The sequence below is a fragment of the Stegodyphus dumicola genome, chromosome 2 (genome assembly GCF_044657685.1).
Source record: "Stegodyphus dumicola isolate Sdum_Otavi_A_Nest chromosome 2, ASM4465768v1".
Taxonomy (NCBI): domain Eukaryota; kingdom Metazoa; phylum Arthropoda; class Arachnida; order Araneae; family Eresidae; genus Stegodyphus; species Stegodyphus dumicola.
The window spans coordinates 249271070-249296586 of NC_140769.1; the positions used below are offsets into that span (position 1 = coordinate 249271070).

At 32.1% G+C, this 25517-nt stretch overlaps 1 protein-coding gene across 1 annotated transcript in view; it reads right to left on the bottom strand.

The window, feature by feature from the left end:
- LOC118182226 (sodium-dependent phosphate transport protein 2B-like) overlaps nt 1-25517 on the bottom strand; it is a 119456-nt gene that overhangs the window by 42862 nt on the left and 51077 nt on the right. Inside the window, exon 2 of the mRNA XM_035351547.2 lies at nt 2885-3157. Within this exon, the coding sequence (XP_035207438.1) occupies nt 2885-3157 (273 nt within the window). The remainder of the gene's footprint in view (nt 1-2884; nt 3158-25517) is intronic.

The window sequence follows — 25517 nt, forward strand, 5'->3', positions numbered from 1 at the left end:
ATTCCATTTAAAAAAATCAATGAAATTTAAAGAAAAATTAACAAAAACAGAAGAGGAATTCAATCAACTTTAGTGCTACTTCTTCAGATGGAGAGGAACTTTGAAATCCATTGAAATCTCTCTTCTACAAAAGTAAGAAATTTAGAACCAATGTTTCACAAAAGAATTTAAAAAGTATTAAAACTAAAATGAAGTATTTTAGTATTTTTTAAATTCTTTTTTACAGTTATAGGATTTTATGAAATGTATTTAAATTTTTTGTCTTTGTGAAAAATTGGTTCTAAATTTCTTACTTTCTTTCTTTATTTATATAATTTTTCAGCAGCTTAATGCACGAAAATGCTAGGTATGTTTATATTTTGTTTTCTTAAAATTGTTTTGTATATATGTATGTATACACGCATACACACATATATATAAACTCCATTCACCCAGTTAGCAAATATTTTCAAGAAAAAGAGTTAAGATTATAGAATCATTAGGTTTTACATGGGAGCAGAACACATGGAAATTGTGCAGTGACCTCCCTGGGATTCGAGCTCGAAACGTGCTAATCGGTCGTACTTTCAATTACACCTCAAAGACATGCGGTAAGGAGTAAGAAAATATCCTTACATTCTGTCCCACTTAAAGGACGACTGGAAAGGAGGCCAGTTGTCGAGTTGTTTTACATCGGAGCAGAAGGCATGAAAAATGTGTAGTGCCCTCTCCGGGATTCGAGTTCCGCACCTCCCAATTGTTATTCTAAAGTGCTTCTAATTACACTATGAAGGCACACGGCAAAAAGGAAAAAAATACCTTATAAGATATCTTAGTGACCATTGTCACTAGTTTTCATTTGGCAGCTTCATTATGACTGGTAGAAAAAATATTAATCTCAGCAATTTTTAAATGTATATGAAAACATTTATGAGGGCTGGTTTTAACAATTTTCCAAAGAGTTCGTAAGGAGAATGGGCTTAGATAAAGCGCATTAATATGCAGACTGAACATAAAAACAGACCCTAATTTCAAGATATCGTATAATTAATAAATAAAGGAATATTTTGAAGAAATTTTATTCGAAACTCAGTTAAATCTTTATGTTTTCACACATTTCTTTTTTAAGAATCGGTAATTCTGATTCCGGCAGCTAGAGGGCAGTGACATCGAAAATGACGTTTACTCAGCAACAAAGAAGTTGGAGCAGTCATGAACTTGCGAAAGCAAGCAATGTTATAATCTGTGCGCAGCTTTTTGAACAACAGTTTGTCACACTGATGGAAATAACCAGCATTTTTAAAAGTGGTCCCTGCTTAAACTGTGTATGACTTTAGGATTTCGTGAAGGGCAAGGTCTGTGTACCTCTAATATCCACAAATCTAAATGATCTTTAGGACCTCTTCCTTACGGTTGTCAACTACATCACACGGGATAGGTTTCAAGATGTGTGGCTGGAGCTAGATTACCTTCTCGATGCTTCCGCGTAACGGATGGCGTGCACTTAGACTGTTTGTAATTATAAACAATATCGCCAGAAACATTATGTAACTAGTATAAAACTTTGGGCAGGATAGTACTTTCAGTATTAAAATTACCTTTGGAAATAAATTTTTCTCCCAACATTCAATATAAAAGCCAGAAAAATAGTAATGTTTTATTTTATGAAGTGACTGGTTTCTGTCCTATTTTTTTAATAGCGGGTGACCAACTGTTTGCTAAACAGGCTTACTACTGATCATTGAGCTAAAGCATCACAAAATAGGAAGGAAATCATCAATCGTCAAAGAATTTCTTTCCCAACCTTTTTCACCATGGACATATATTAGTCCCTTTTGGAACATCTAGTACCATTTGCGCGCGGTGCTATCACTTAATAATCGTATAATGTTTTCAAAAACATTATACGATCTGCGATATATTTTAGGTGCATCCTGTGTCCTACCCTTTAGCTGGAAGACATCTAATAGCAAAGCGAATTTCTTACTTGACGTAAGCATCAGTTACATTAAATATATTTACGTGTACGATGCACAAACAAAAGTAGGCGGACAGAAGAACCTCTAAGACATACACAAGGCGGCCAGAAAGTCCCTTCACACGTGCAATTATTTATTTGTAATTTTAATATCATTTACAGTTACTTATTCAGTAAGTGCACATCTTGATACTCCTGAATGTTCTACTTACTGATCCGCTTTAGCAGCTGCGGTGTCAGATGCTGGAAGGCTTCAAGCGCCCTTGCCCGCAGAGCATCATTGTCCACGCACCGCTTCTTCCTGAAGTTTGATTTGATGACCCCTCAGGGCATTGTATGGTGTCATAAAATCTGAACATCTGCGCAGTAAAAGAAAGATGAGAGGCTAATCAATCCAAAACACTTCCCAGGTAAAAGCTTTCTTAGCATACACGATCAAAGTCTGACGATTTGGTGGCTCCTTACCAAACCATTCACAAAAACCTGTCCATCACCTGTGTCATATTTTCGTTGTTATGCTTCCGTTTATCGATCCACATACTTTCGAAAGTGAGGTTGATTATATCTGCCATTGTTCTACAGCAAGCGAAAAAAAGCGAAACAGTGAACTGGTCAATGCACAGACTTGGCAATTACGCGGCTGTCATGTTCATATTCACGTGAAAAGCACTGTTGCCATATCAGTGATCAGGATGGAAGGTTCAAATCTTACATATTTTACCATCTTATATTGTTACACGCATTTAGTTCACGTGTAAAAGGACGTTTTGGCCACATTGTAAGATATTATATAGTATGTATCTGAGTTTTATGCATTAAAATCCTTTTCTCCCGTCTTACTTTTATCTCTTTATTCTGTCAAGCACAATTAAAAGTAATTTTCATACAAGTTGCTGTTTATAAATATAAGTAAATGATTAGACTTACATCCTGTACCAACCATAGTGACGACGATAGAGGTAGATGTGGACGAACTTTGGACTAGTACTGTTGCCAATACGCCAATCATTAGACCCACGACAGGATTCCTCAAGAGCTCGCTGTCTCTGAAAACCCTTCCAGCTTGTTTGCCTCCGAGTAATCGGAATGAGGTGCTTAGTAAGTCTAAGGAGCAGACAAATGCCCATAATAGGCCCAGTAGACAGACGCCTTTACACAAGCCAAGTAACACCCGCTTCGTTTTAGCCAAGGGAGGTAATTCTGAAATGAAAGAAAGAAATATTCAAATGAAATGTTAAAGGCATTGAAATTACTACATTATTATTTTGAAGCTTTGACCGAGAGAAAAATTTATGCTATGTAGTACATTAGCAATAGAATGCAATATTTATAAGCGTACATGTTGACGTTTATGGTCTCCTTTTATGGTTTTATATATTTACTTATATATTTATTTGATATATTTATTTAATTATGAAGTTTTTTACATATTTCACAAATGCTCATTATATCCACCTTTACTCAAATGGCATCCATTTTTTGCACCAATCTGTTTCTTCGATGGCCAGTTTTTCACGATCGACTGGATATTAGTGGAAAGTGGAAACATAAAAAGTGTATGTGTGAAAATCCTACCTCACAATAAAAAGCTACGTGAAATTAAATCTGGAAACTGAGGTGGCCACGGAATTAATGAGTCGTCTTTCTGTCCTATGAAAATCTTGACCCAGGTATTCTCGTTAATGGTCATGATTATTGTCTCCGTGATTATGGTAATGAACTGGTAAAATGTGTTTTTTAAGGCGGTAATCTTCATTTTTTTCATTCAGTTGTGGTATCAACTCGATTTCCAATATGTCCAAGTAATTCATTCATCTCAATGATGCATAAACGCATTGATGTCTATCATGTCAGCAAAAATAGACAAACTAATTCTCTGAAATATGCTAAAAAGTAATGAATTTTCTGCTGTTTACTTGTTATGAATTTAAAAAATATTTTGCAGAATTCCAAATAACCTTAAAAAAGAAAGAAATTTATAGCATAGAAATGGTTATAATATCTTATTTTTTTATGATTAGAATTCTCTATTGATGCAGACGATTGCGCAAGAAGAAAAATGAATTGGGCAATATGATTTAAATTATAGTATTCGAATTTTTTATTAATTACATTAATGATATAAATATTAATAAAAACTTGTTGCCCATTCAAGATACCGAAACTTTAAAATGCATTTCAGCATTCATATTTTTGCACTTTTAAGAAATATATTGTTATAATTTGGAAGGTAAAAAGTCATTAAACTCTTGGATTACTAAGAGCTTACTATTCTAATATTTGTTTTCTCCACAAAGTAAATATAGCAACATTTATTTCAGTGCAAGTCGAAATCATTAATAAGTGATTCATAAATTTTTAATAGTAAGCAGTTCCAAATTTGGTTAAATTACTTATTTATATCAAGCAATCATTAAAAGGCAGAGTTAAAAAAAGAAACAAAAAGCATTACTCTAATTTATTAAGCGCCTTCTGTCATAAAACCACTGAACTTAACTTTCGCGGAAAACATCCTGAAGCCTTTTTTTTAGTTTAATGGCAGTTTTCTTCTTTGAAGAGCGATGTTTTTAAACTTCACGAGAATTAGTTATTTTTATACAGACCAATAATATTTTTCTTGAAAGTGAAAGAAACAAGCCCATTCACATGAAAGACAGGTCACGGCAGTACTCAAGTTAATTTGTTTTTTTAAATATAACGTATACCAGCTATTTTAACGCTTTTACAGTTAACCACTTCGAGCATTAATTGCATTTTGAAACAAACGACAACAAAAAAATAAATAAATGAATAAATAAACTAACAGGGGGGTTCATGATTCTAAAACAACACTCTCTCTCTCTCATATATGTATATATATATATATATATATATATATATATATATATATATATATGATGTACCAGCTTTAGTCGTAGCTTAAATTACCAGACGATAAGTTAAAAAAAAAAAAACAGGATCCATTTATTATTATTCAGAAGAAATAGCAGTTACAAAATCAGATATCCGGAGTAAATAAAAAGAATTACTAATAACTTTTTGTATTAAGTTTACTGCATCGTGACATTTAAGAAAAAGCCCCGATATTCTTTTGCGAGTCCTTTTATAGCCTCTGGAAAGGCGGAGCTTCCAAGAAATGACGTCAGCCTCGTCAGCCAATCCAGTTCGCTTTAAATATTTCCAGAACATTCTATAACTGCACGTGCAGAAAAGGCGGGAAAAACAACTTGACTACGAGACTGTGGATTTAATTCCACGTACTTTCAAATAAGAGAACGTCGCCATTAAAAATGAAAAGAACATACAGTTAGAATTTTAAGTGTATGCTTGACTATGGAATTTTATTATATATATATATATATATAAATTCTTAACTTAATCTAGCATGACACATTAATATTGGTGCGAAAAGCGAAGACATTCTTACATACAGACTACATTCGAAATTACCTCAAGAAAAAGTACAAACTTTGGAATAAACAATCTTTTACAAGGACAAAAAAAGTTTTAATTATTATTATTGTTATTGTTATAATTCAACAAAACTCCTTTATAAAGAATCAAGAGCATTCCGAAATGTTGTTGCATATGCATTAAAAGATAAATAAATCAACAATTTCAATAGCTATTAAAGATACGCAATGAATTGCAGAACATAATACTTTAAGTCCGCGTTTGCATGTGTACATAAATCTGTGTGTTATGCATTTTAGATGTACATATTATTATGAATTTGAGATTGTTTTCAAATTTTTATTTTACAATTTTTATAATTTTTACGTTTTTTTTTTTATTTACATAGCCGTACATAGCTTATTTACATCTTTGGTAAAATGGAAGTCAAAACAGCAAAAATCAACGTTACAGTTTTTAAATTTTTCAGGACTAGTTTCAATGGTTTAACTACAGAAACATCGAAACTAGTCCTGGAAAAATTTACAAATATAACGCTGATTCTTGTTGTTTGACTTCTCCGATAATCATTATTCGGCGTGTTATTTTAAACAAAATTGAAGCTATTGATTTTCAAAATTTGTCGGTAAATAAGACATTTTAGAGAAATGTCGCCAAATCTGGATGACTTCTCAAAGTTTTTTGAATTTTAAATATGATGCCTGTACAATTAGTTTGAATCGTTAAAAAGAAACAAGAACTTATTAGATTTCCTTTCGCTCCTCTAGAAGCCTATACAAAGCAGATAAGCGTTAATTGGTAATATTCTTTTTCACAGAGGAGTTTTTCATTTAACTTTAGTTTGGATGTTTATTTTGAAACAGAAATAATTTAATTCCTTTTGCAAACTCATCTTTCCTTCAGCACAAATTTCATTGAGTAGAATGTTCTAAAATATTGACAAAGTTTCATATACCACCGGACTATCAAATCATTCATTCGGAAGATTAAATATGAATCCCTTGAGAACCTATTAGATGCTGCGAAGTGAGAACTGAATTAGGTAATTGAATGAGAAATCTATCTCTAATGAAATTTTAGAAAATAAGCGTAAATGAAATGCATAAAAAAGTGCGTATAATTTAATTTTCCGTACAAGGAAGTCATGTGGTGAACACATCAGATTTTTTCATTTTAGCTACAAGTAAAATGCTCGTTGTAATATTGAACTGAACGCTCAAAGCAATTTCTTCATTCCCTGAATGACTTTCAATTATATTTCTTTATTTAATAATTTTTTCATAATTTATTTTTTCCATTTTAATAGTGACTAAAAAGCAGAAAATAAAATACAATTAAAAAAAGATTTTTATACAGTAAGATCTTATTTAGAATGGATATGATAATTAATGCACTAAAAGGATAAAAATAATTTATGTTATGGTTAGACGAAGAGCATCGAAGTAACAATATTAAGAATTTGTGGATGCGCCAGCGCAATCAGTAATTGTCAATAATATAAAATTTGAAATGCTAGCGAAGCGTAGAGAAACTTCACATGAAGCGCTTTTGTTTCATTATCTTCAATAACTTTCTCGAGAATAACAGTAAATTTGCTTGCACTCGAGGGTTTCCACAGATAGTGTTTACAGTGCATATCAAAAGGTGCACACTAACAGTGCACAGTGTTACATGAAAAGACATAACAGAAAGACATAGCATTCTTAAGACATAGCAGAAGTCAATTTTTAATAAGCTTTATCTGCGCGGAGTTTGGACTTAGTTTATGGTACTAAAGAGCACCAAACTGCATAAATTTATTAAAACAATAATTCTGAATTTTTCCAGGTGTTTTACGAAATGTTTATTAAGAAAATTGCGACTGAATTTTCCCAAGCATAAATGACATGTATCAGATGTATCCGTCGATACCAACCAGTCAAAAAATAAAATAGTATAAAGCTATAAAATTGTCAGATGTGAAAATATTTCAAAATAAAACGACAAATCATGCATATGCAACGGATTGCCGAATTCGAAAATAGCCGCTTCTCTTTAGTGGCGCCCTCTAGAAGTACAAACTGCGAAAGCTCAAATCTTCAACCATTCGACCGTTATGATCGCAATTATTCGCAAGAAGAATTCGAAGTAAAGTTTAATTTTGTATTCACCACTCATGGCTAGCACTAATCCTAGAGGAGACAAGCAACACAGTAGTAGTTACTATTAATCATCTACATATACTAATAAACATCTACAGTTACTATTAAACAAGAACAAAAAGCATAAGCAAATAAATTTCTTCCTTAGAAGTCGTAGAGATGTAGCTCACTTGAAAACAATAATAGCGGATTTTTTTTCTTTTTTAACATTTCTTCATGATTTTCCTTATTTTAGAAATCGATGTAACACATCTAGATATTATTTATTACTGCTATGCTCAATTTTGCCCAAAACATCCGATCCACTTTGTTTATCGCTTGGCAATTATCTCTTTTTTTTCTTGATGTAATGGCTAAAAAGAAAATATTCGCAACCCGCATACCATATTAATTTTAATTTTTAGCTTTTAAGCATTGCTTCAGTTTTAAAGGCAACAAGAAAGGGAAGGAATAAAAAAATGTAAAAGGTTTCACAGGTGAGTATCCTAAATTTTCTCGAAAACATTAGAAGAAATCTTATAAGGTACAGGATAAGGATAATAGTGTGGAATTAGCGTCGATATGAAGCAATCCATGCGGAATAAACTCTTTGGTGGATACCTACTACTATCAAAATTCAAACTAATAAAGAAATTGCATAAAACATGAACATGTATAATAATTTCAGTGATTTTATGTTACTTTTATCTCTCTAACGGTTTTTTAAATGACTTTTAGTATTACATAAATGAAAGTTAGTATTTATTCTTCTACAATGTTTCCACAAATCGCTATTAATAGCAATCTTTGATCTTACACCTTTGTTCCACGAAAGCTTTCAAGTTTAGCGAATTCCAGAGAACCAACCCTTCGTGGCAATGCGCAGAAAACGCAGACGAAGAGCATCGATCGTTTGATCGCAGACGAAGGTCGAAACATCCTAGACAAGGTCTTAAAAACCGTGACCGTGAAGTATCTATCCAAGTTCCGAAATTTCGGCATCTTTCCAAAGGACATCTCGGAAAACACAGATCATCCACTTAGTTGGATTTGTATTATAACTTTAAGATAATGTTAGGTTTTACTTGAAAATCATTTGCAGCCCTTTTCCAAGTGTGAATAGAATCAATGAGCTGCATTGCGGAGTATTCGTTCATAGCCTTTTTGAAACTAACAATCTGCTCTATTTATCTTCGCTTAAAATATAATTGCCAATCCTTAAATTCACTCAATACAAAATTATTAAAATTCTAAGCCTACTTTTGCTTAAAAATGCTTCTCGGACTTTTTTATTAAACGACATCCTTTTTATAAGGCATTACAGTCAGGTTGTTTTTTATGATATTACTTTACTAGAATTTTTTATGCAAACCACTTCCTTTGTTGGACTTACCAAAGTATTCTTTACGGATTTTAATCTGTGTTTATAAAATAAAATAAAAATTTTGAATCCAATTCATAATTTACACTAAGGTATGCATTTTTTGGAGTTAGAAAATTTTTATTAATATAATCGTAGTTCAAATGTTGATAAAAACTTTAATTTTCGTGTTTTCTAGATTATATTAATGATATTGGTTAAAAACGATAGAAAACTAAAACAGAGCAATTATCACTTAGATATATTATAAATTAAATGCATTTTAAAAGCCGAAGAGAAACACGCCAAGTGAAACATAAAATTAGTAACACAACAACCTTGAGTTGGGCGTAGATTTAAGTCAAGATCTCAATTTATTTCGAGGGCAAACAGTTACAGGTCTCTCTTCATCAGGAACAAAGAAATCTGCAAGATTGAGATTGCTTGTAGATTCCTATTATTGCAGATTTCTTTGCTCCTGATGAAGAGGGAATTGTTATTTTGTATATATTGTTTTTTATTCCATACGTTAAGTAAAACAAGACACTTCTTTCGAACGGTCATAAATAGGTATTGATTTGTTATCTCTTATCTTACAAACATAACGTTTTTATAAGCTTTTGCTTAGTTCACTTGTAGTGTTTCACTGTGAGTGGAATTTTGTCATCGATTTTAAACTTACTTCCTGATAAGTTGCCGAATTCAAATTTTGAACCCACATTGTTCTATTGATGACAGTGCAATGAGGTGAAGCGATTTTTTTCAAAATTTAATTTTAGATATTATTTTTTCCTTAGATTTAAAGTTTAAACGATTTTTTCGTGCATATCTTCTTTTAACGAATATACTAAACACATCTTTTGAATGAAACTCGAATTAAAATTATAACTTAGTTTCTAAATTTTAAGTGAATTTTTGAAAACCGTTTGCTTTTTTAGACTATTTGACATAAACTTTCAACAGCTAAGTATGTATCGGATACAGATTTTTGAAATTTTCACAGATTATGAAACAAACTTCTTGACTTAATGAAACAAGAATGATGAAAAAATATTAATAAAACAAGAATGATGAAAAAAATATTAATAAAACAAGAATGATGAAAAAAATATTAATAAAACAAGAATGATGAAAAAAATATTAATTAAGCGGTTTTCTGCACTTTTTTTTTAAAAAATGTATTGCAATCTGAAACAGAACAGAAGGAAAAAGGGTGTTAAGTCTTGCCGAATTAATGACGAATTTTGCTATCTTGGTGCATTTAATGACAAATTGGTGATATTCATTTTTACTTCCTTTTACAAAGTAAAGGAAGTATTGTAATCACGAAAAATTCCGGGCATCAAATTTCAACGAAAATATCCATTTTGACCGCTATTAATTCTTTTAACTGTATTTGGTGTTTTATGTTTTCTGTCTTTGAATTTTTAATGAAAATACTTTGAGATTTTTTGTATTTTTGCCTTGCTGCGAAATGAGAACTGAATTAGGTAATTGAATGAGAAATATATCTCTAATGAAATTTTAGAAAATAAGCGTAAATGAAATGCATAAAAAGTGCGTATAATTTAATTTTCCGTACAAGGAAGTCATGTGGTGAACAAACACATCAGATTTTTTCATTTTAGCTACAAGTAAAATGCTCGTTGTAATATTGTTATTACATTGAATTTCGGAAACTGAATGTTCAAAGCAATTTCTTCATTCCCTGAATGACTTTCAATTATATTTCTTTATTTAATAATTTTTTCATAATTTATTTTTTCCATTTTAATAGTGACTAAAAAGCAGAAAATAAAATACAATTAAAAAAGATTTTTATACAGTAAGATCTTATTTAGAATGGATATGATAATTAATGCATTAAAAGGATAAAAATAATTTATGTTATGGTTTAACAAGAATAACATAATTAATAGATTAATTATCTTAGAATTAATTATCTTTAGAATTCATCTATAATTTTATATCTCGAATTATAAGAGCGTGGGGCGCCTAAAGGTTGTCAAATGCCTTTATCGTTTAAAATTAATCATGGACGCCGAGACTTTTATTATATGCGATATAAAATTGTAGATGAATATTTTAGATTGAATTTTTTAATTAATTATTTTCATTTAACCATATGATAAATTATGTTTCCCCTTTTAGTCCCCCCATTAATTATCATCCAATTGAAATAAAAGTTTATTGTATAAAAATTTTTAAATTTTATTTTATTATGAAAATATGAAAATGAAGTTAATGGAAAATAAAAAAAAAAACACGTTGCAATAACATGTAGTTTTTGCCTTCTTTTCGGACCTGCCGCAACTAGGCAAAGCATGAATTACCTAATGTTTTACGGCGGCTGTGATTTAAGAACAGGAAATCATGCTTTCATTAAAAAATAAAAGAATTTGTAACTTCAATAACTCATTGCAAGACGATAAACAAGACGCACTACGTCACATCATTAACTCAACAAATAGTTAAAAAATTTACGATGTATTATGCACGTGATTTACAATATACCATAATTTTAAAAACGGATGCTTTCCATTTCACTTCTGGTTCAACAGTTTCAAAGCATATTTCACACAGCTTACGCAATCCGACTATATATGTGTTCATGAAGGCCACATACCAACACGGTATTTCCGATTTGCAAATTGGTTACTCAGAAATTATTTACCTAGTAGGTGGCAACTGTCGCATAAAGTCAAAATGGCCAACCGTTTGAGTTTATATAGCGGAAAGCCTTACCTAAGAAGGAAAAGAAGCTCTGAAGCACTTAAATTATACTGTATAAGGAAGACTGAGAAAATGTATAAAATAAAATTTATTTCACTTTCATTTTAAGAAATCTTGTTAAAAACAAATGCCTTGTTCACATGTAAGATTCATAATAGGTTTATTGTTCACATTTATATTTAGTTCGTATTTATATGTACAGGTATTTTTTCAAAAATTGCGAAACCATATTTTTGCTATAATTAGAAAAAATCGAATTGGAATAAGATAGCTGTATAGCCAATCAAACGTCTTTGTGACATTTTTATGCTTAAAATCAGAATTATTCTTTTCTATAGACACCTTTTGAGTTTCATTTCCTTACTAACGAAAGCCTCGAAATATTAGTTTGAGCTTCCCAGCCGGTGTTTGTAACAGCATATTGGTTTAATAACAATTACTTTCTTTTGTAAACGTGAAAATCCTCTAATTCTTCTTTTGCGGAATTTTTTTTTTTTTTTTTTTTTTTTTTTTTTTTTTTTTTTTTTGCATTGTTGTGTCTGTGTTTCACATTCGTTTAAATATTTAATTCTCTCAAATGTTAATATCTAAGTAAATGAAGGAAGTAAATCTAAAAAAATATGAAAGCTTTCAGATATCATATTGCCTCAAAGCAGCGTTTTTTTAACGTTTTGTGTGTTACCTTTATATATTAAATATCATGTTTTTCGCACTTAAACCATGAAATTCAATTTAACAGCAATATCATCGAAATATTTAAAAGAACGTATCTTTACAATTTCCGATACACAGTCTCGCGCGCGAGACATAATTCCCCCCCCCCAGTCCCCGTACAGTGTTGCCATTGCTCGCTTTGAAATTTTTGAGTTTGGTAATCAGCAAATCGTTAAAGTTTTACAAAATATGAAATAGATAATAAAATAAATTTCAAATTTGGGCTTCTTGATGCCCATATTCCAGTGGAGGACTACGTTTCTCAAATTCTGATGTCTCTAAGTGCCGTTGTTTTTTCACAGTGCGAGAAACATACATACATTCATGAAGATTCTTCTTTATTTAATTTCTTTAAATAGAATGCAGGCCTCTAATATATGGTGGCGACAATTTGGAAAGTGAAACGCACTGTTTAGTGGACGACGCAAAATGCTAAAACGAAATTAATTGCCCTTCTGGGCAAATTATCCCTTTGGGCTAATAAATATATTAAGATGTATATTTTATTGAAGCAATGTATTTTGAATACTTTCGTTAGTTATTGTTTGAATATTATCACGTTCTTTAATAACCTCGGCTATTATGTGCATAAAACATAGGATAGAAATTACAGTTTTAGATTAGAAACAAGTTTCTATAAAAGAGCAAACTATACTGCAGTAATTTTTTCCTGCTCAGGATTTATCACGTAAATTTAGTCTGACGCATGATATTATGGGTTTTATTATTTACTGTAACTTTCTGTGATTAAGGCAATCTCTGTGCTTATTTTAGATAAGCGTCGTATCTGTTAAAAACAATGACAAATAAACCTGGAGGAAACTGCGTTTATTTCTCTCTTGACACTTCCTGGAATTTTACTCCTTTCACATTTTATGCGTTCAGAATTAAGCCAAATAGCGGAAATTCAGAGGAAGGAAAAAGTGCAATCTGAAATTTCAGATTACAGTCTTAACACTTCGAAAAATTTACCGTTAATGTTTCAAAATATTAAAAAAATACTTAACAAATAAAAGAATATAAAAATCATAACAAGAAAATGCAATCTCATCTAGGCGTGCAGGTTTCAGTTTAACAAATGAAACAATTTTAAGCTAAGAGAGTACGATTGGCATACTAGATTAAACGTTACTTACGTTGACAGATATTACATACATAAAATGCAAAATATATTCATCTAAACTATGCCAATGGAGACTTGTGCTCTTATATAATTAAAAAAAGACTTGATTAATCAAAGACGTAAATGCGCAGTAATGTCACTGGATCGCTTCCTTACGAGGCGTATAACAATTTTTCACAAGTGGCATACTTTCTGTTTTGACCAAATGGCAAATCTGTGACAAAAACCCGAAGAAGTATTCTTCGAAGCGTTTTAAAAAGAAGTAAATAACAACATTGTGAAAATTTCAGATTGCAGAATAAAAGCTCGAAGAAAAGTACATCACGGCACGGTTTTCTTAAAATTAAAAATATATAAAAATATTTTAACTGTAAAAAGTTACATAAATGTTTCGCTTCTTAAATAAAAATAATATACACTCTTTACAAATAACTCTTTACAAAATAAATTTTCAGAGCTGAATTAAATCAAAAATCAACTCAAAAAGAATTTTTATTTAAAAAACTTTGGCGCTTGTTTTTGATTTTCTTTTCTAACGAAAAATAGTATAAAAAGAAATATCAAACTATTGAAAAAGTATAAATGTTTGGACAAAAAAGAAATAACAAAAATTCCTGCACATTACTTGTCCCTACAAAATTTCACCATAGGAATTCATTTTTAATGTAGACGATAATATATATAGGAAGTAAGATTAGAAACTTTGCAATCGAATTTTATATTACTTATGGTATTTCAAAATAGCTATTTACTTTATGGCATAAAATAACAGCATTTTGTAACAAGTGTTATTCTATGGTATAAGATAACTATTGTTACAAAATGTTATTCTATGGTATAAGATAACTATTGTTACAAAATGTTATTTAGAGGTCCAAATAAAAATGAATTTCTAAATAACTAACTGAATACTGCTTTCAGTAAAGTAGTATTATGATACTGAAGACAAATTAAAAACAAAAACTATCTTATTTATCGCCGATTGCAACAGTACCTGTTCATGGCGTCCCAATTTCACAGAAATTTTGAAACGATAACATCTCCGTGTAATATTAAAAAAAAAAAAAAAAAAAAAAAATTAGCTGGCGTGAGAGCTATATACGAATTTATAATTAAAAACTTCATTTGGACACCAGACTTCTTTGTACGGAATATTAAATTACACACATTTTTTTGCTGCATGTCATTTAAGCTTATTTCCTCGATTTTCATTAGAGATATATTTCTCAATCAATTAATTTAGTTCTCATTTCATAGCACTTCACTTCACTCAAAACACCTTCATTAAAAATTGTAAAATACAGAAAAACATAAAACACCAAATACAGTTAAAAACAGTAAAAAAAAACAAACAATTCTTAAAGTTAAAATTAGGGTTTCTACACAAAAATCAGCAATTCGGCCAGCGGATAGGAAGATTATTTTTCGGTGCACCAAATTAAAATTTACTTTTGGTTCTATTTGGCAAAACCGCATTGAAGTTGGTGCACAAGTTGACTTAATTTAACACTCAACTAACAGTTTCAAATGTAAACAAATGGGCGGCCTCATTAGGTTTAGTAGCATTTAAACAACTTTTAAGTTGATCATTTTACAACTACTGCATGCAGATTAACTAAAGGCCTTTAGTTAATAACATAAGAACAATAAAATTCCATAATATTTAAATACAATTCCACAATTTACCAATACCTAAGAATAAAAAACTTGAGCTGAACGAGCCGGGTAACAGAGTAGGTATATATATTGTAGAGTCATTAAGTTTTTTAAAAGCAGGAAACGTGAAAATGTGCAGTGCCTTCACCGAGACTCGAACGTGGTCCTCTCGAATACGCGCCGAATATGCTACCATTACATCACGAAGGCATGCTAGAAGGACGGAGAAAATACCTTATAATAATACATTTATATAGGTTTGGAGCGGCGTGAAAGGGAGGTGTATAACTACATGTTATAGCAGCTGCATACACAAAGTTTCAACATTCTATGGTTACTCATTTTGAGTTATCAGAAGTCACGAGAAAAATCTCTTCGGAATCCATTTTAAAATCCGTTTCACAATCCGTTTTCGGGAAAAAAGTCATTTATTCTGCCCGTACATACAGCTGTGAGGCAAAAAAAAAAAAAAAAAATCGTTGAAATGGTTTCGAGAGGGGTCGTAATGGATGGACGGATATAGTCGTTGAATATTTTCGTTGAAATATGATACCCTAAATTTTTTATGATTATAATATACCCTTTACTTCATACAAAAAGTAAAAAAGAGGGAAAAAAAAAATGTGTGCAGATTTTAACGGTGGCCTAATACGGCTCTTTTGAAGTTTAATATGGTTTATCAGTGGAGATTATCGACAAAAGTTGCCCAGGTGTAGAATAGCGGAACATTTTAGAGGATGCTAGATAAATATACATTTCGACTAACTTGGGACCGTTAAATCTTCTAAAAATAAAAAAAAATATATAACATTATTCTACAAAACATTTAAGATTTTTAATTAGATATATCATGAATTAAATGCATTTTTATTTAAATAAATCAGATTAAAAGAGTAAAATAAAATATAATTCTTAAGAAGTGCATCGACTGCTTTTAAATAACCTAATTTGTTAATCAATTACAGAGAGATTAAATTTGAAAGAAAAAAAATCTGAAAGGTTTCAGAATTTAAATTACTTCCAAAGGGGACTTTTTTTTTTTTTAACGTTCTGTGTTACCTTTATTTATTAAATGTCATTTATTCTGCCCGTACATACAGCTGTGTTCTACGTACTCAAACTAATTCAGTTCAACAGCCATATCACAAATTAATTTTAAAATGAGCATATCTTTAGAATTTCCGATACAAAGTCTCAAGCGCTGGAGATAAATTTTTTTTTTTTTTTTTTTTTTTTTTTTACAGTGTTGCCATTGCTTGCTTTGAAATCGTTTCGTTTGAAAAATTCGTTGAAGTGTTACAAAATACGAGATCGATAATAAAACAAATTTCAAATTCAAATCAGGCCCATATTTTATGGAAGATTACGTTATTCAAATTTTGATGCCTCTAGGTACCGTTGTTTTATCACAATGCGAAGAACATACATATATTTATGCAGATTCTTTAAACATTTCGACGCAAATTGCAAAAACGAAATTAATAGTCCTTCTGGGCAAATTGCCCCTTTGGACTAATAAATATCTTATATTTTACCGAATGGCAACAAGCTCGAATCAAAAGTGAAACAACGCATTGACAACGGATCAAGTAATCCTGTAAGTAATCAAGTAATCGCTTATAAAGACGCAACAATGGCCGAGCGGTTAACTCGCCAACTTGGGTTAGATTCCGGGCTAACTTCGCGGTTTTCTCCCATGTGTAACGTGTATACGAGTCAGTTTCCCTTAGATAGTTCTCCACGAAGGCATTCCTTAGGGGCTTTGCCGTAATGAAATAAACCAAATCAAACCGTATTTAAAGTAATCATACTTCGAGAATAATACCTCTTTCGGGCTAGAAAATGTTTGGGTGTATTCTATCGCCTGTGTTAAAAAACATTTATCTTATGATTAAAAAACATTTTAACACATAAATATAATTCATATTGGCATCAATAATGAATCTGTAAGTATTAAAATATGCCTCTTGATAAATATGCTGGATATGAATCTAGCATTAGCGATTTCTAAATTTGCGTATTAAAAATACTAGGGACTTCTTTTGGCATAAATACTTCAGTTATTTATAGAAAACTGGCAAGCTCTTCATCAAATCAACTTTTACTTAATGGTCTGAATATTTTAAATAGACACACATTTTAAGATTTTTAATTTAACCGCATGCAATATATATATATATATATATATATATAAATTCTCTGAAAGAATCGTAATTTTGTCGAAATGTTGAATACTATTAAGTCTAATTTACTTCCTTTTATTTCATAAATAATCTACTTGCAAACGATCAGAGGAAATTTGAAGAATGCCCAATTTATACTTACAAAATATCTTACTACAGTTTAAAAGTTTATATTACATAATTATTTCGTCGTTTTAATTCTTTTCTCCATATATTATTCATTAAATAAGTTAAAACAACGTTCAGCATTCTGCTGTAATAATATATAGTATTTTTTGAATACTCTTACAGGTATAACAAAAGGAAAACACTCAGATACATCATAGGCTGTTTAAATAAAGAGTACAATTAAGGGCCAATCAAATGACTGCTTATGAATTTTGCACATACATTTAGCATTAGCTGGCTACTTTACCGACAAATTGATTGAGAATTGACTAACAAACTGGCTATATGACTGACCTTGCCTTAACAAATATATGTTTTGACTAAAATTAAATCTTACTGAACAATTTCTCATGATTAGGCTGAGCATTTTCTTAGTTTCTAAGTTTTGTGATCTTGTCAGATATACCTATACGCAGCTTAATAAGGAACTTATATGAGAAATGCATTTTCTCTCAGCGGAGCATTAGTTTGAACTCCCAGCATTAGTGGGAGTTTCTAGCCGTAACTTTTGGGCATGAGTTTCCTTCAGGGATAAGTTTTGCGTACGTAGCCGCAATATTTTACTATTTTGAGGATACGTTTCTCTAGCAGCTCTTTCGCGTAGAAAAGGGACATCTTCTTTCTATATAGTATATTTCTGGAAAAAATGAGTTTCTCAAAAAGTTTAGCGATAATAGGTGTTTCATAAGATAGCTTTCCTCTAGGCCAGGGATACTCAACCTGGTCCAGTGGGCGATTTAAGCTTTAATGGAGGGCAGTAGAGACTTTTGTCCCTCCGATGATGAAATTCCGTTCTTTCCGAGTGCAGCTTTCTCCTGGTTCATGTACAGGTGTATCAAAAGGCCGTTGCCAAACATGTTGGTCGTTGCCAAACACAAGTTCCTATGTAAATCTTATCATGACAAACAAGATATACATAGGAACTTGTGTCCGAAAATGCAAACGATGACAGCCAGAAGGCAATGTTCGCAACCGTAGGGAAGAAGAAAGAAAGGATGTCGAAAGAGGTATTAATATGACATTTATTAAACAACATGGTTAAATCATAGGAGGTGTTCAAAATTCCTTCCATCGGCCAAATTACATGCTTCCCAACGACGACGCATGGCTTCACGGACCCGTTCAAAATGGACAGCTGTGTCACGGGCTTCAGCGATCTTGGAGATGAGATCCATGTTCCATGTTACGGTCATCTCGTACACCATAGACTTAACTATAGATCATGTATCCTCGCAGGGATAAGTTCAGGGGAATTAGGTCGGGGGTAGCCATATGACTGGTCCGCCTCTGCCAATCTAGCAATCAAGATATGTCCTATCTCCACATAGTACTGCTAAAATATGCAGGCGCTCCATCATGCTGTAAACATGTTTCGGAGAGCAGCTGCTGGAACATCAAGCATCAAACACGGTAATACTCTTTCCACAAAATGTTCATAAAGAACTGAGGTAGTACATCGATTCATCCTTCTCCTGCAACATCCTGGCCTGAAATGATCACACTTCTCCCTGTCCCATACACCTTCTAGTCTACGAACATTGCCTTCTAGTTGTCGCCATTTGCATTTTCGGACACAAGTTTTTAAGTAAATCTTGTTTGCCATGGTATGCCACTTCTCTTGGGTGTTGTTCTCTGACTATAGTTCGCATAATGGGATTATCACATCTTAACAAAGCGTGAGGCTAGGAGACATTTTTCCGAGAAACGAATTTCTCCGTTTCCTATCATTGAAGGGTTCCTAACCGAAACAGTTTCGCTGGAACCGATGCTCCGGCTATCTAAACGTGGGACATAAATTTTCTGTCTCTTATAAATATAAGAAAAATAGAAAATAAGTCGATAAATTTAACTCTCTCTCTCTCTCTCTCTCTATATATATATATATATTACTAAGCCTCCACTCAAAAAATTATTTTGATTTTGAGTTAAATTAAGTTACTGCGAAACCGGTGGGCGGTAAAGAAACTTTACTACCTACAAAGTGAGCAGTAGGTATAAAAAAGTTGACCACCTCTGCTCTATGCAAATAGCCCTTATACACTTTGCCATAACCATTAATACAATCACGTACGATCTGGATTCTAGACGCTGAGAAATAGCGCGAATATTCCTGAACCGTTCAGTATTTCCTTTTGAGAACACCGACCGAAATTAAAGAGATCTAGGCATTTGCTTGCCTGAGTGATTTTCTTTTCTGACATTACCATTTAACTGAAAATTTTCATAATTTTTCATTTTACCTGCTTCCAAAAATACCTAATGGCTCTACACACTTATTTAATGGTATGAGTGAAAGTAAAAGCTTTTACCTGATTATTAACATACCAAAACTTTTAATAAACTAATAATATTAAAGAGATACTAGTCTCCATCTGTTGAGGTCCGTCTTAGGTAAATTTACAAGTTCTATCTAGCATCAGTAACATACTTTCGCTTTTCACCCGCTACTTTTACCCGCTAATCTGTTATCGCTCCTTTTCTTTACTAGCAATTGTATAGCGCTGCAAATATATTAAAGTTACATGTGTAATTATTAAATAACCGTCACAAATCTTAGATTGGTTTACTACTGCGTATTTACCTCGCTAATGCTATGACAGATTAAAGAGTTTTTTCAACGGGTCACCTAGCATCTATCTTGTGCAAAACCACTCAACCATGATCAACATCATATTCTACGTCGGACCCAAAACTTGATCACACACCTCCATAAGAGCTAATGCACATATTTATAACATGTACCGTATTTACACGCGTATTTGCCTCTTTTTTACTAATTTTCTTGCACGAAAATCAAAAGAGAAAAATTATGCGAATAATTTAAATTACGATGGACGTGATTACAGAAAGAACACATTGAATAAAGAGTAATCTTATATAAACTATCGGTAACTATCATAATATTATTTTTAAAAGAAAACTATATTCTAATAAGGATGATATGAATTTTATCTAATTATATACTTCTTTTATCTAATTATATACTTTTTTTATCTAATTATATATCTTCATTTCTCTTTCTCTTTACCGTGAATCTTTCCCCCTCTTATTACTACTCACTACTAATCCGCTGGTAATTTAATGCTGCTAAGAAGTGCTCACCTACTACAACTTGCAGGTTCGTTGTTATCGTTTTCGTCATATCCAGCATCGTCACCGTTGTCACCCAACATCCTTACCGTTGTCATCGGTTTCGTCACCGTTCAGTCTGTCTTCTCAGTGATCTTCGGAATAATCAAAAACATCAGATATCTTCGTTTTCTTGAAATTCTTAACTATTATTGCTTCATCAACTACAGCCCATGCACCCGAAGTCTACGAGCTGATCAATAAGGTAGGAGAAAGTAATCACCACGCGAATGAATCCACTTTAAAATTAGGCGAGTTCTTTTTCTGAAAGCCCCTACAGGTAGGGAAAAATATTTTTCTTTTCAGAACATTTTCAGAACCTTATGTTAAAAAGTCTTGAATGGAAATACGCGGTAATACGCGGTTCAAAATAGTAATTTTGAACTAGTAGTGGAGATATATAAATATACGGTCGAAACTTAAATACGCAATCTCTACTTTTAAATTGAATACTTCATATAATGTACTATAACTAGGTTATGCCCTATAAATTTATGCTATCTCTTCGAATTTACTAAGATATTTTTTGGAAATATTATTGTAAATCATCGGATGTGAAGCTTTTGCAAAATTATTAGCGTAACCCTAAAGTGCAGATTCTACGCGTAGCTTTGAAAAATTTTAAGTGTAAATCTTGTCCGCAAAATTTTAGCGAAACTGACCGATTTACTAAGCGACGGTCTGCTAATTTTGCCATTTTCCCATACGATAAAATCATTACCATAACCAAGCTTCATGATATCCTTCTTAAATATTTATGAACTAGCGAAAGTACCCCATGTCAGTTAACTTAGATTGAGAGTAATGTATCTAACAACAGAGGGAAGGATACCGCTGTAATCCTTCTCTCATAACAATGCAAAAAATGCGTTTATAGTCATACATTTTTTCAGTCTGATGCAATATGGAATCCACATAAAAATTTCAATAGAAAAATAAGCTAATTCTCTCTCATTATATCAGCAACGATGGCACACAGTTTTAAATGATTTTCGTCTTTCTAATCAAATGTTCGTAAAAGCTCAAAATCCATCCAATATTTCACCTTGATTCAATTTTAGTCGAATAAATGTGGCAAAATATTTATCAGAATTGATCAGAAATCAATCTAGAATAAATAAACAAACACACAAAGAGACATTCTTCTTTATATATATAGATTTTGTAAAATTTAAAAATTTTTGATAAACAAACTCTACTATTTGAAAGCAAGCAGTGGCAACACTTTTAGAAATAAAACATTTTTATCTAAAACGCGCGAGACTGTTGCCTCTCGGAAAAGTGATTGCGAAAATTAGCTCTTTCAGAGTTTTTAATTAATACTTCGACTCTAGGATTTGAAGGCAAGTAGTGGCAACAACTTTCCAAATAAAGCAGATTTTTCATCTCCAGCTTGCGAGACTGTTGCCACTCGTAAAAATGTGGGCGAAAATGATCGTTTTTCCAAGTTTTTAATTAGTATCTCCAATTTTAGCTCCTTTTTCTTTTGGAAAAAGTAGACGTCGACCTTTCCAGGATCCAGTAAATAATTGTAGAAAGTTTGATGAAGATAGCTGTAGTAGTGACTGAGTTATTAACGAACAAACACATAGACTTTCTTTATATAGTATATAGATGCTAATAAATAATACACAAAAAAAGCACGTATTTTATGCAGTCAACTTCTGGTTCCCCAGCGGCGGATTAAGCAAGCTGAGGATTAATGGACCCCGTCTGAAAAAGGTTTGTTTATTACTGTATGATCAGACGGTTTCATACTCTTTTGCAGTTGTTTTTATCCACAACAGTAAGTAATTTAATTACCGTAATCCGTAATACACAAACACTGTTAAATCAACCGTTAAAAGTAAACTGCTCAATTTAAAGATAAACTGAGTACGCAGCCATTGGTCTTCTGCTTCACATTGCCTACCGAAATACAAGAGTAAAGTAAATAAACATAAACAAGATGTGCACCGTGAAGCGAGAAAATAATGCATAGGAATTGTTCAAAATGATGAAAATAATGCGCTTAAAAAAGTTAATTTCGGTGAATTTCACATTAGCCCGTAAAAGTAGTTATCACTGTTTTTGTACGATTTTTTTACATATATTCCCAAAACTGTGAATTTCAGGGCTTGTACAATTCATTTCGTAGTAGTTCGAAGGGAAAGGAGGCGCATTATCACTACATTTAAATACTGAATTGTGTTCTATGCTGGAAAATAAACTGATCCCGTTCTTTTTCTCACAGCATCTTTCGAGGAGTTAGAGCAGTCCGAGAACGAAGATTGGTACAAAATACTTATTATCACCATTCAATTATTTTTAGGCTCTATTCTAAAATATTTTAAGCAGTTTCAGACACCAAAGGTATTCCTATATCATTATCCAGACATAATTTCTTATATTTGCAGATGCTTCTGTTATTTAGGACAACCCTTATATGCAAAGACAGGAATAAGTAGAGAAAAGAGAGAGAACACTGATTTAATTTACGTAACCATGTGAACTTACTTATTTCCTACACTGAACTGCTTGTAATGGACAATAGATACTATGTTAATAGCGTTTTTCTGCTAATTATAATAGTATAAGTTATTCCTCCTTCCCTATATATGCATATATATATTATGCAAAATAAATTACCATAAATATAGGAATAATTCCTATATTCCATAAACATAGAAAGGCAGTCATATATATATATATATATAACTGCCCTCGAATCAACCACGATTATGAATTAATCGCGGACGTTATTCCTGATGTTAACCTAACCCCTTTGTTAATTATATGTTCATAAGTTTAGTTTTTGTTACGCACGCCTGGCCCACCAGCGGCCGAGCGGTAAAATCGCTGAACACTCGTAGTTCGGTCCGAGGTTCGAATCCCGCGAACGGGCTGGCTGCATGGGCGTTTTCGTGGTTTTCCCCATGAGTAACGTGTATACGAGCCAGTTTCCCTTATAAAGTCCTCCACGAAAGGCATCCCTCCCCTTAGGCAGATAGCCCTAGTGTGCTTTGCCGTATTCTCAATACACACACACACACATACACATGTTACGCACGCCTGAGAAAGGAAAGAATAAAAGTGAATAAAGAGTTGCTTAATTCAACTTTTGCGCAGATTGTTTCTCCGCATGACAGGGCGCTGCGAACCTCAAAATTTTTTTATTTTGTTTTGATATTTAATTTGGAAACTATAGCGAAGTTTAGAACTATCGATTCGATCTGTGCGTGGGAGATGCTAAAAAGAAAATGTTCAGTGTTTGCTTTTTGGTAATCATGTTCGATATTCTTATGGCGGGTCTTATCAGATTCCTATAATAATCATCGATGTGCACTGATTTATAAAACTATCTTTGTGTCGGCATCATTTAAAGGAAATATACAGTCAGTATGTCTCCTGAGTTCCTTTAAGATTAGAATTTTGAAATTTAGGATTTGAAATTCACTCTGAAACACAAATATTTGAATAATGTTTTCGAAAATTAGCAAGTTCAGTTTACGATATGGCGCTTTGGCTGGTAGTCGAAAACGAGTCGCCCACGGGGCAGACGAGCATTCCACCACTGAACCACCGATGCCATTCTGCTTTCTTAATTTTTTTTTAAAAAAGGGAATTTAAAAAACCCTTACATTACCTCGAAATAGCTAGAAAACTTTCTGGAAAATCTTCGACACGAAGAAAAATGTAACAGACAGCGATACTTTAAACGACTTTCGAAAAAGTATTTCCTGAATTTAAACACGATGTCTCGTTTGAAGAATCTTAGAGCTTCCAATGATTTACAGTTTGGAGAAGTCAGACTGATTGAATGATTATTACAGTCCAAATTTCTGTGGAATTTAGGAATCATTTAAGAATAGTTACTTGGAACAAACGGATATACACGTGTATGTGCTGTCAAAACGTCTAAAGGGTTGTGTAGAAAACACATTCAACTTTGTACCCACTAGAATAACAGACGAAGAATAGGAAAATATTGTATCCTTTTTGTTATACCCTTTTTCATTTAGACAATATGATTTATAATTCATTCGTTATTAATATATTCATGTTAAATATTATTGTAATTTTTTTAGTTTTACACATTATGATTTGTTGAATTTGCACTTAGCCTTAATTATTGTATTTTGTACAAGGCATTTACAACGTTTTAGGGCAAGGTTGGTGAAAACTTTTAAATAGAAGGAAACAACGCTCGTACTGTAAAATGTTTGGTGCGTTCATACACCTGTTTGATCCCTTCGCCGAATTCATCTTTTAAAATATTGTTAAAAACCTCTAGTCACGGTTTTCTTAATCTCTTCAGTATTATTAAAATAACGATCTTTGATGTGAGATCTTTACTTTAGTGAATAGAAAGTAGTCTGCAAACGCTAAATCTGGTGAAAAAAAAGACTTGATTTAGAAAATACTGATACTTGTCTTTGCTAAAAACGGCCTTAACAAGAATGGAATTGAATGACGGCACATTATTGTACAGCATAAATCAGTAGATCATTTCAGCTTTTTTAGGCCTTACGTGTTGATTTGCTTTCCAAAGTCTGTCTATTACTTTTTTTAAATATCAGGTTCACCGTCTGTCATTGGGAAACAGTTACTTGTGAATTATGGCTTTCAAATCAATAAAGTTCGTCAATATTTTTGTACTCCAGATTTTTGAAATCAAAGTCTCCTTTTGTGAAACTTCTCCAGTCAAAGCAGATGATTGCCGTTTTGTATGAGGATTTTAAGCCAAGTTTCATTTCTGATTACAACGCGTTTAAATTGTTTCACTTTGCAGGAAAATTTTACTGCTTTTCTTTTTATGCAACTTTCAAATCCATGAACAGTAGATCAAAAGAATGATTAAGAGCAAGAAAATTCTGCTAACAACCAGACAATATTTTAGTCACAGCAAACTGAGCTATCATGCTGTCACCTGTCATTTGGCAGGCATTTGTTAAGATGCTGTCAACTGTTGTTTGGCTGG